Below are 12,646 nucleotides of genomic sequence, written 5' to 3'. Positions count from 1 at the left end.
CACACACACACACACCTGACAGCAGCAAAATCCATTGAGCACAAGTTTTGACCTCTGACCCCTGAGACTGAAGGGCCTGAACAACAGAACCGAGCCATCAGCATCCTCCTCCTCCTCCTCCTTTCTCCTTCTTCTTCTTCTTCTCCTGCTGTTTAATCATTCAGCTGTTTGTCTTTGTCTTCCTGACTTCTCAGCCCTGATCAATCAGACTCTGTGTGTGTGATGTCTTTTTTAATTTCATCTGACAGATGATTCATCATGCCTGATGCTGAATTGCGTTATGGTGAGGCAGCGGTGCCGGAGGTGAGCCGCAGCCCCTCCTCCACCCCCACACCCCTCCACCACCCTCCCCTCCCCCTCCTCCTCCTCCTCCTCCCTCTGACCTGCACACTGACTGTGGTGTTTATTACAGTCATTTCTGGTGTTGCAGTGCTGGAGATTGGTCCTGGTCCCCAGACCACTTTTTAATGGTCTCGGTCTCGTCTCGGATTTGAATTTGAATTTGAATTCAAAATGTTAAAGAAAATGAATTGAACAATTGAAAAGAGATGTTGCCGCTCGATTTGGAAGCAAAGTTGAATTAAAAAAAAAAAGATACTGGTCATTTTTTTCTGTTTTGTTGTTATTTTTCTTCCGCTGCAACAGATGTTGGCGGCCCTGCCAAACTGACACCGACCATTGTGGTCATTTCCACGGGCTAACCGAATAGCGTTTAACACGGGCCAAAAGTTACCCCCTTGCTAATTCTAGCTAGTTTTAGCGTTTCTCAATCACTGTGTTTCCATGACCCCTACAATTGCATAACACCTAACTACATACGCAATAAAGAACTGGTAACGGAAATTTTATTTTGCGAAAAACAGTCATGGAAACGCAGCTAATATCTAGCTGGTTTCCTACAGCATGGAATAGCGGTTTGGACTCCGTATAAATCGAACCGCAGTGTTTGTGTGTCTCTGGAGCACCGACATCTCACTGGCATCGGCGTTTCAGCGATAGGCAGTGCAGGAAAGTTAAGTTATTGAAGACAACTGGACGGCCTCACACACACACACACACACACACACACACACACACACACACACCTGTCAATCAGGATCAGGTTCCGGGGATGTGGGGTGTTGGGAGGGGCGGAACTCCCTCATTAATTCGGCTTTTATTCTGAAAGCCAAACTTCCTTCCTCCTTTTCTCTTCATGGTGATGCCGCCCCTCCCTCACCTAGCAGGACACACACGCACGCATACATTTCAATGCAATTACAGGGAGGAAGGGGGCGGGGCTGGGAGGGATGGGGGGGCGGAAGGGGGCGGAGCTCCCCTGCAGCTCGTCCCATTAGTTTGTGTCAGTCTGGGGCGAGCCGATGCTTCATCCTGTCCGAACCTGATCTGATCAGAGTATTGATCAGCACTGAGAGCTGCTTTTAATTACTCTGTGTGTGTGTGTGTGTGTGTGTGTGTGTGTGTGTGTGTGTGTGAGAGAGAGAGAGAGAGCGAGAGAGAGAGAGGGTGAAAGGGAGGAGCGACACACAAGTTAATGTTGCAAAGCAGTGGTGGTGTTGCGTTTTAAACACACAAACACACACACACACACGCGCACACACACACACACACACACACACACACACACACACACACACACACACACACACACACACACACACAGGTGGGTCTGGCTCAGACAGTATAATTACAGTTCTCAGGTGCAGCCTTCAAAACAGGGGATGATGGGATAGTGGTTTTACACACACACACACACACACACACACACACACACACAGTGGGTGTGTTCGCCTGGAAAACAACCAGCAGTGATTCACTGACACTAAAACAACAAGGTCACATGACGGAGTTGTTTTGAAATATCAAAATATAAAAGAGAAATAAACTGTCCTCACTTTAAGGTCATAGGTCAGGAGGTCACGTTTAACTACAAATCAGAAGTTGTAGTTTTATTTCTCATTCTTTCACAGGAAACACACACACACACACACACAGCTGCAGGGCAGGTAACACCTTGGTTGACAGACAGAGGTCAGAGGTCAGTGGGACAGGAAAGAAGTGTGTGTGTGTGTGTGTGTGTGTGTGTGTGTGTGTGTGTGTGTGTGTGTGTGTCTGAGTCTGCGCACACACACACACGCACACACAGACACACAGACACACACACCAACGCACAGTGCCGTGAACCCCTCTGCAGGTACAGCGTATCCTCAGTTCCACAGGTGAAATCGATGGCCCCGCCCCCTGACCTTTCACCCCTCCCCATTTGCTGACATCACATCAGTTTTCCTGCCGAAGCCGCCTGTTAAATTTGGTCACTTCTCACCTGGAAACCAGAAGGTTTCCCCTCCTGCCTCCTGATTGGCCGGCTTGTAATAAGCTCCTCCCACTGCTCGTCAACAGGTGCGACGTTCAGGTTTTCACGGCCTCTTGGTGTTTCCGACAAGCTCATCTTTGTATCTCACTCAGTCTCGCTCGTCCGATTTTGAGTCGCAGATGAAGTCATAAAGGGGGCGGAGCATCATCATTTGATTGGCTGGGAGTTCACTGCTGAGCGACCTCACCAGGGGACGTCTGACAGGAAGTGAAGCAGTGGCGGTTTGATCAGAATTAGCCTTAGGGCTCGCACACACACACACACACACACACACACACACACACACACACACACACACACAGGTGGAAGGGGCGACACCAGAAGTCACCGTCGCTACTTCCTGTTTCAGGAGGAGGAGGAGGCGGGGCCGTAGACAGTTTGTCCACATCGATTGGTCCACGTTTAACGTCAAACAGGCAGGCAGACAGACGGACAAAAGGTTCAACCAATCACATCATCAGGCCTCTCATTTTAGGGCCCCTCCCCCTTTTTTCCTGAACGTTCCTCGGCGTGCTTTCCTCCAGATGATCTGCCTGCTGGGTCTGGTTCCTCTGGTTCCTCTCATTCTTGTGGTTCCCCTGGTTCCCATGGTTCTTCTGGTTCCTTTGATTCCTCTGGTTCTTCTGGCCCCTCTGGTTCTTCTGGATCCTCTGGTTCTTTTGGTTCCTGTGGCTCCTCTGGTCCTCCAACCTTCTGCCAGTCTCATCGGCAGTGGGGGGGGCCGGGGCGGGGCGGGGCCCCGCGGGAGGAAGTGCCCGTCTCCGCCCCGACGACTCGTCCAAACAAGGCGTCTCTTTCTTCCGCTGCGGCCGAGCGGAACAGCCGCCGCTGATTCCTGGGACTGGTGGAGGAGGGGGGCAGAGGTCGCGACCCCGGCCCAGAACCTGATACCTGTCCCGGTGGTGCTGCGGGACGTCCCGTCTGAAAGGTGAGGAAGTGGAGCAGCGGTGGTCCTGCTGCCCCCGGGGGTCAAACCCAGCAGGTCTGGACTCAGCGGCCGGCTGCCCCAGGATCCGGTTCCCGGGTTCTCCTCGGGGGGGCGGAGATCCGGAAGTCCGGCCCCCCGAGGAGCATCAGACATCCAGGTGGAGGTTCCTGCTGATGTTCTCTCTGGTTCCTTCCTTCAGTCGGACGACATCACAGCAAATACGTGTGTGTGTGTGTGTGTGTGTGTGTGTGTGTGTGTGTGTGTGTGTGTGTGCTTAAGTTTCAGCACATTAACACACATTGGTCTCCAACACAATCAGTGTGTGTTTTAAAGTGAGTTCTGAATGTCTGAGGGTGAAACCGTCTCTTCTCTCGTTGCCTCTCTCTGTCACACACACACACACACACACACACACACACACACACTCTGAAGTGAGCTGGTGCTGACAGCCAGCGAATGACTGACAGACAAGGAGAAAAGAGACGAAAATCAAAGAGAAGGAAAGTGTGTGTGGTGTGTGTGTGTGTGTGTGTGTGTGTGTGGTGTGTGTGTGTGTGTGTGTGTGTGTGTGTGTGTTTGCCTGCGTGCCTCTCTCTCCAGGTCAGGAGGTTCCTCTTCAGGTTTGATGCTGACAGAATCTGACAGTGTGACCTTCTGCTACTGCGCGCGCGCGCACACACACACACACGCACACACGCACACTCGCACACACACACACACTCGTTTTTAATGATAATGTTCATTGACATTCTTAGTGTTGAGGACAGAAGTGAAGGACGTCGGTGTTCCTGCACCTGCTGGCATAGTGATACGTTAAACAAACTAATTCCTCCGAGCCGCCAGGTGTGTGTGTGTGTGTGTGTGTGTGTGTGTGTGTGTGTGTGTGAGATGCAGCACCTCCACTCGTCCCTCCATCTGGAGGCCGACAAGCTCCAGCCGGCGCAGGCCACTCCCACTTCCTGTCCCCCGACGGCGTCCTTCCTGGAAACCCGACTCGGGGTCGAGCGACGGGAGAGGGAGGAGAGAAAGTTCTCCTGCCGCCTTTTAGTTTGAAATATCAGAAACATTTTGTCTCTTCAGCAGCTTCCTGTTTGTCAACAACACACAAAAAAACACTGATCGGCTGATGATTAGAACCTTCAGACTGTTCTTCAGAAATGTTATTATAATAATATTATTATAATAATAATAACATTAATAGTAGTAAATCTGCAACAGCTGAAAATAATAATAAGAAGTTATGTAATTGACTTTAAATACATTCAAATTAAAGGTGAAAAGTTTTTGAACATAAACTAAAATGACTGTATGTTTAGCGGACACACACACACACACACACACACACACACACACACTCAAGCACAGGAAGAGACACAACTGTTGAGGTCAAAGGTCAGTGCGGTTAAATGCCCCTGAACTGACGAAAACTAGCGCTTGTGCTAACTGTAGCGCTTGTTTCATGTGGGAAAAGCAGGAGGAGGAAAAAACAGGAAAACAGGAAATAAAATCCAAGAGGAACATTTTGTGTTCCGTTTTCAGTTCAGAATGAAATTCTGATTATATTTTTTCTCTGTCTGGTTCTGGTTTTAGATTATTAGTTGTTCACTTTTTCACGAGAGTATGAGCTCTGAGTTGATTTTAAAGAGTGACCACTGCAAAAAAAATAAACGAACGGGGGAGAATAAAAAAAATACAAATTAAAGAGGGGAAAAAAATAAATTCTAACCGGCAACCATCTTAAATTTTTTGCTTAAAATTCATTTCTGTCAATCATCTCAGGCTGTGAATATTTTAACATGAACCGAGCTGTTTTGTTTTTGTTTGTGGCAGTAAAGTGAGGTTTTGTCTGGGCGCCGTCCGTCTCCGTGTGAGAGCAGAGCTGATCCAGGCAGCAGCAGCAGCAGCAGCGCCGCCGGCCCCCAGGGGCCCGCCGGAGCAGCATCTCCATTTCAGAAGCTTTTAAAGGCTCAGGATTAGGATTAAGGGGAATGGTCCTTTAAGTGTCGGCCACAGAGACACACGCTGTGATGTGGCAACAGGACAGGAAGTAGCGCGAGACACAAAGAGGAATTAGAAAAAGAAAAAAAAAATACACACACGCATGCGTGCACACTGGCGCACACACACACACACACACACACACACACACACACACACACATTTTATCGTCAAACAGTGATTATTGTTGTTTTTCCTGCAGATATGTGAATATATTTGGCATCCTAACAAACTTAATTAAATTGTCAGAAGTGTCGCAGCTGTTGTTCAGCCGCTGGTGTCGACTGAGTATAATATTTTATTGCATATAATAATTAACATTGTTGCTAGTTGAGTTGGACTAACTAAAGACCAATTAGATGAATACAGCCAACAGTTCCCTACTTCAAATTAATGAGGATTTTATTTTGCGAGAAACAAAAAAAACAAACACAAAAAAAGAACCTATTAAAAGAGAGCTTTTCTCACCAGCAAACTCCAGGAAAGTTTGAAATTTCCCAGCCTGATAAATATAAAAACATAGATGCTAAGCTAATGTGGTGACATCCTGTTCTTTTAATTGCAAGTGAAGATTCCTGCAAATGGTAGCTATCATTTTACGAAATCATTTTTTACTAGTCAGATTTTAGATTTAAAATTATTATTATTATTATTATTATTATTATTATTATTATTATTGTAAATAATAATAACAATAATTTTGATAATAATTTATTTAAAATCTAAATCATATCATTATCAAACGCACATGAAATCTACCAGTAGAAACACGTTTTTTTTTTCTTCTTAATAATTGAATTATTAAGAGAAGGAACAGTGTCGACTATACCTGCTTGGTTCCACCTCGTAGCAGTGCAGCTCCACAGCTGATTTAATGATGTTCTAATAATGAAGATGATGATGATGATGATGATGATGATGATGATGATGATGATGATAAGTTGTGTCTGGTGTCTGGGGCTGCAGGGGGGGTTTGATGTGAGGATCTGGGGGATTTCCTCACCGGAGCTCAAGATTTACGGCTCGCCGGAGAAACTGAGACACTTTTTAATTATCAGATCAGAAAGAAATAAAATGTGTGTGTGTGTGTGTGTGGGGGGGGGGGGTCCATTTAGGTCCCAGCAGCACGACGGCGCTTCTATTTCGCTTTTTTATTTGTTATTTTTATTATTTTTGCTATAAAAAAGAAAAATACCCGCGTGTGTGTGTGTGTGTGTGTGTGTGTGTGTGTGTGTGTGTGTGTGTGTGTGTGTGTGCGTGCGTGCGTGCGTGCGTTAGAGAGAGAGAAGTTTCGGCACATTAACACACTTTGGTCCTCTCTGTCACAAATACACACACACACACACACACACACACACACACACACACACACGAGGCGGGAACAGGAAGGTATTTCCTTTGCATTTTTTCCAAATCAAAGGCACGCGGACTGAAGTTAAATTTGAAGTTTAAAATGATTTTTGTTGAATTATTTTTCATGAAACATTTTTTCTGGTTCGTTTCTTGTACAGCGGAGTCTCTTCATCCCGACTGGACAAAGAGCAATGAAACAACGGTGATTATTCCGCCACTTTGTCCCGACAGTAAATCATCACCAACGATAAACTGGGCAGCTTCCACTGCTGCGGCTCCGAACCAACCGGAACCGAACTGCGAGCTGATTGGCTGCGCTCTCTCTCTCTCTCTCTCTCTCTCTCTCTCTCTCTCTCTCTCTCTCTCTCTCTCTGTCATTCCCACGTCACCGGCCGAAGGTGGATCGAGACGCGCGCGCGCGCGCGCTGCCCCGCTATAAAAGCCGCCGCGAGCAGCTTGCTCCGCCACGGACGCACGCGGAGCTGCTGCTGCCTAGGTCGGAGGTGAGTGAGTCGCGCGCTCCTTCTCCTTCTTCTTCTCCTTCTTCTCCCCGCTAATCCGGATTAAAGCGTCCACACTGTATTTAAATCAGCACCACCCCCCCCCCCCCCTCCACACCTCCTCTTCCTCCGTCTGCCTCCCCCCTTCTCCCCCTCCTCACCCTCCCCACCTGAACTGTACTCATAAAGGTGATAGACAAGCCCGCGCACGCTCACCTGTGCAACTATTTGGAACAGCTGACAGCTCCGGAGCTTCCTGCTCCCGCGTGCTGCTCGTCCGGAGCGCGTGCGGGCGCATCAGTCCTCCGGGTGTTGGGGGGTACCAGGGAGGGAGTAGGTGGGACACGGCGGGGTGCATCATCCCGTGAGACCGCGGTCCGACTCGGTTCATGTTCCGGTTCGTCCATCAGATCAGTGTTTTGTGTTCTTTGGAGGAGCAGCAGGAGGAGCAGGAGAGACAGGAGGAGAAGCAACAGGAGGCACTGCCGGAGGAGAAGCAGGAGCAGGAGCAGGAGCAGGAGAAGCAACAGGAGGAGCAGCAGGAGCAGAGAGACCAGGACCGAGACCGCGAACCGAGAACCAAGAGCGGCGAGCGCGAGCGCGCGCAGGTGGATGTGGGCTCGTGATGCTGCCGCCGCTGCTGGCCGGCCTCGCGCCGCCCTGGGCCGCCGCCGCCGCGGTGACGTCGTCGCTGTTGTGCGCGCTGCTGCTGCTCGCGCTCAGCCGCCTGCTGTGGACCCTACGCTGGAACGCGACCCGGGACCCGGCCAGCAGCCTCCCGCTGCCGCGTGGCTCCATGGGATGGCCACTGCTGGGGGAGACCTGCCATTGGCTGCTGCAGGTGAGCGAACGGTGGGAAGCGGTGGGGGGGTTTGATGATGAAGATGATGAAGATGATGATGATGATGATGATGACGGTGGTGACGTATTCAGAAGCAGATTTCAGCTTTCAGCTTCTTCCTCCTTCCTGCTGGTGGAACATGTGCGGACTTGAGAGAGAGAGAGAGAGAGTGTGTAAACTCGCAGACCCCCCCCCCCCCCCTTCCTGGGTGTCCGTCTGCTGAGGAATGCGCGCCTTCATCTCCGCACGTGAACGCTCATCATCTCAGTAGAGGAGGAGAGAGAGGAGAGGGGGTGAAAGGGGGGGCGTGGCCGCGGAGGAGTCAAACTGAGAGCGAACGGGAGTGATGTAGAAATGTTGTGACGTCATCAGGAGTCGCTGATTGGAGAGAAATTTAAAGACAATAATAGAGATCGAGAAATGGATGAATAAATAATGAACAATTAACATAAATAAATGAATAAAATGAATACGCTGCAGGACCAGGAAGTGACCAGGTTCCTCTCAGGAAGCAGACAGGAAGTGACAAAAGAAAACATTGTGAACATGTGACCTGTGACCTCACAGGGCTGAAGACTCACCATCTTCTCTTGCGCACTCTTCATCTTCGTTTTCTTCTCATTCTTCTTCTTTTCTTCCTTTCCTCCTCCTCCTCCTCCTCCCTCCTGCTCCTCCTCCTCACTCCTCCTCCTCCTCCCGCCTGCTGCAGGGCTCCAGCTTCCACACCTCGCGCCGCCGCCGCCACGGCAACGTGTTCAAGACCCACCTGCTGGGGAAGCCGGTGGTCCGGGTGACCGGCGCGGACAACATCCGTAAGATCCTGCTGGGCGAGCACACGCTGGTCTGCACCCAGTGGCCCCAGAGCACCCGCATCATCCTGGGACCCGGCACCCTGGTCAACTCCAGCGGGGAGCTGCACAAGAGGAAGAGGAAGGTAGGACACCGGTGGTCAAACTCAGGGCCGTGAGCCAAAATTTGTCCTGAAGTGTAAATATATATTTATATATACAATATATATTTGGCCAATTTAAAATCTGCTGGGCTGCACGTGTACTGCTAATACTACAAATCCCAGAATGCTCTGCTGGGCATCTTGGTGCGTCAATCAGGACCGGACGTTCATTGAAGGATTTTATTATCAGTTAATTGGTTTATTGTTATTTTATTAGCCTGTGGGAAAAGGTCGCTGTTAAAATTCAAATCACAAGGCTGCAAATAAAAAATAATAATTTAGATTTTTGATTGAGTCCTTTGAATTTGAAATTCAATTTCGCATGCGTGCAATATGAAGCTTGTTCTGTGTTGAGTGTTGAAGCGAAACTAGTTTGGCTCTGTATAGAAAGGTTCACTCTTCTACCTGGAGGAAGTTGGACCGAGACCTTGTCCAAGTTTTAAATGTTGGCCCCACACCCTTGAGGTGGGAGGAGGAGGAGGAGGAGCCTGCTGAAAAGGAATAGCAGTCTCCACCCACTCTCACCCTCTGAAACCCCTCTCCCTCCCTGCGGCTCCAGGTCTTGGCCCGGGTCTTCAGCCGCAGCGCCCTAGAGGCCTACCTGCCGCAGCTGCAGGACGTGATCCGCTCCGAGGTGGTCAAGTGGTGCGAGGCGCCACGTGGCGGCGCCGCCGCCGCCGCCGTGGATGTTTACGCCGCCGCCAAGCAGCTGACCTTCCGGCTGGCGGTGGGCGTCCTGCTGGGGCTGCGGCTGGACGAGGAGCGGCTGCTCTACCTGGCACGCACCTTCGAGCAGCTGATGGACAACCTCTTCTCGCTGCCCGTCGACGCGCCCTTCAGCGGTCTGCGCAAGGTGGGCGGGGCTTGTGGGGTGGATTCGGGTGGGAGGGGGTTGGGGTTAAGGGGTGGAGTGAGCTTCCTCAAAATTTTTGAGAGTTTTACTTGAAGTGTGATTTTGTTTGTAGACGTAGCGACGAGAACGTCGGCTCCGCTTCCGTTCTGGAAGCGGATTGGACGATGAGCCCGATGCTAACCGATGCTAACCTTTAATAATAACAATACTAATATGTTTGATTTTTTTTCAGGGCTGTCTTTCACGACACTCAAGGTTGCCTCACAGAAATAATTAAAATACAAAATACCAGAGATAGAAAAGAGCATAAAACAAAACACAGAGCAATAAAATACATGAGAATGCATTAAAGACAGGAAGCGTTTATAAAAGGTGGGCGGGGCAAAGAGCAGCTGGGACTCTGAGGCTTTTGCACTGACACACCTGAGGGGGGTTTTGCTGCCTGGGTTGCAGGGGATGAAGGCCCGTGAGATTCTGCACGCCCACATGGAGAAGATCATCCAGGAGAAGATGGAGCGCCACCCGGTGGAGGGCGAGTACAACGACGCCTTCGACCACATGCTGTCCAGCGCCAAGGAGCTGGGCCAGCAGCTGAGCATCCAGGAGCTCAAGGTACGACCATAGAGGGGGAGGAGCCAGAGTCAGACCAGGTGACCCACCTACCTACCTACCTACCTACCCACCTGACCTACCTCTGGCTCCGCCCTCTCTTTCTTCCCTGCAGGAGACGGCGGTGGAGCTGATCTTCGCCGCCCACTCCACCACCGCCAGCGCCTCCACCTCGCTGGTGCTGCAGCTGCTGCGCCACCCAGCTGTGGTGGAGCGAGCCCGGGCTGAGCTGGAGGCCGAGGGCCTGGACCCGCTGGCGGGTGTGGTGGGGGCGTGGCCTCCGGGGCAAGAGCTCCGCCCAAACCAGGTTCCCGCCCTCAGCCTGGACAAGCTGAGCCGACTGCGCTACATCGACTGCGTGGTAAAGGAGGTTCTCCGCGTGTTGCCGCCCGTGTCGGGGGGCTACCGGACGGCGCTGCAGACCTTCGAGCTGGACGTGAGTTTGTTTTCTCCTCCTGTTGGGAAAGGAAATAGGAAAGTAAAAAAACTGCAGCAGGGAGGAACGTGATTGGTTACCGCAAAACGGCAACAAAAACCGCAAAAGCAGAACTTAAAAAGCAAAATGTTGCACAATAAAGTTAAAAAAAACCTAAGGGTTACCGGGGTCAGAGGTCGGAGGGGCAGGGCTTCAGTCAGAGAGGCGGAGCTTCAGTCAGAAAGGTGTGGCTCCACACGGTCATAGTTCCGCAGTCTCGGTTCCCTCTGGGGTTGTTTAGCAGCAGCTGCTCAGCTGACCTGAGGCAGCCAATGGCTTGGTGGTTAAGAGACTGGGGGCGGAGCCAAGTCCCACCCCAACTTGTCACGAGGGGCAAATAAAGAAAATTAGAAAAGAAAAGTAAAACTAAAACGAATGTTTGAAATAAGCTATTAGCTAATTAGCTAATGCTACCGCTAACGCCTCCCTCCTGATGATGCTGATGCTCCTTGCAGGGCTACCAGATCCCCAAAGGCTGGAGCGTCATGTACAGCATTCGGGACACCCACGAGACAGCGGCAGTCTTCCAGGAGGCGGAGCTCTTCGACCCGGACCGCTTCGGTGCCGAGCGGCAGGAGAGCCGCTCGTCCCGCTTCAGCTACGTGCCGTTTGGCGGTGGCGTGCGGAGCTGCGTGGGCCGCGAGCTGGCGCAGCTCATCCTGAAGACTCTGGCGGTGGAGATGATCGCCACCTGCAGGTGGAGCCTGGCCACCGAGCGGCTGCCCAGGATGCAGACGGTGCCCATCGTGCACCCGGTGGGCGGCCTGCATCTGCGCTTCCAGTACAGGCAGCCGCCACCGTAGGGGCGGGTAAAGGGGGCGGGGCTTCAAGCACTTCCTCCCACCGGGAAGCACCGCCCACAACTGGGAACTGACCTCCAGGAACTTGACAGGCGGAGCTCCGAGAGACGATGCAACACATGAGCGAGGCCACCTGGTGGTCACTTGGTGCAAGAGGTCACCTGACTGAGGCCACCTGTGGGACACCTAGTGCAAGAACACCTGGTGGTCACCGGGACCGATACCACCTGGTGGTCGCCTGACCGAGGACACCTGGTGGTGACCTGGTGCAAGGTCACCTGGTAGTCACCTGAACGAAGCCACCTGGTGGTCACCTGACCAAGGTCACCTGATGGTCACCCGGTGCTAGGCCACCAGGTGGTCACCTGGTTTGAGACCACCTGGTAGTCTCCTGGTGCAAAACCACCTGGTGGTCGCCTGACCGAGGCCACCTGGTGGTCACCTGGTGCAAGGCCTCCGTGGTGAACAGGGGACAGGCCTGACGAGCTGAACTCCGAACTTGACTTGTCGCAAACAGGAAGTGGCTCCACACTGAGCTGTTGAACATGAATGTAACATATATGTACAGACGTACGCAGGACTGTTGCTGTCATATAAGATGAAGTAACGTGATGATGAACATGATGCTTGTAAAAAAAAATGCTAACAAGTTAGCGTCACTGCTAGAATGTAGAAGCCACACACACACACACACACACACACACACACACACACACACACACACACACACACACACACACACACACACTGTTGTCAGTCTGATAGTGTAGGTTTGTGTAGCAGTAGCTAACAGCCATTGCTCTCAGTAAAGGTAGAAAACTACAGAGTCCCGCCTCCTTCTTCAGCCTTCCACAAGGGAAGGAAGTGACATAACCAGACAATATAGATTGTGAAAAAGGAGGGGGGGAAGGTTCAGGGAGCAACGACTGTGGCCTGCACTTCCTCTCATCACCACCAGGGGGA

The 12,646-nt window shown here is 51.3% G+C and overlaps 1 protein-coding gene across 1 annotated transcript; it reads left to right on the top strand.

Annotated features, from left to right (window-relative positions):
• Positions 1-7,567: 7,567 nt before the first annotated feature.
• Positions 7,568-11,686, top strand: cyp26c1 (cytochrome P450, family 26, subfamily C, polypeptide 1). Its single transcript, XM_076046121.1, has 6 exons — positions 7,568-7,994; positions 8,704-8,928; positions 9,506-9,799; positions 10,253-10,411; positions 10,524-10,844; positions 11,339-11,686. The coding sequence occupies exons 1-6, from the start codon at positions 7,779-7,781 to the stop codon at positions 11,684-11,686; spliced, it is 1,563 nt and encodes a 520-aa protein (XP_075902236.1). The 5' UTR covers positions 7,568-7,778.
• Positions 11,687-12,646: the final 960 nt, after the last annotated feature.

The sequence above is a fragment of the Nelusetta ayraudi genome, unplaced genomic scaffold (genome assembly GCF_046127955.1).
Source record: "Nelusetta ayraudi isolate G7.1 ecotype Tasmania unplaced genomic scaffold, CSIRO-AGI_Nayr_v1 ptg000089l, whole genome shotgun sequence".
Lineage (NCBI taxonomy): Eukaryota > Metazoa > Chordata > Actinopteri > Tetraodontiformes > Monacanthidae > Nelusetta > Nelusetta ayraudi.
Note: the sequence above shows the minus strand (reverse complement) of the source record. Positions and strands in the feature narration are given on the sequence as shown.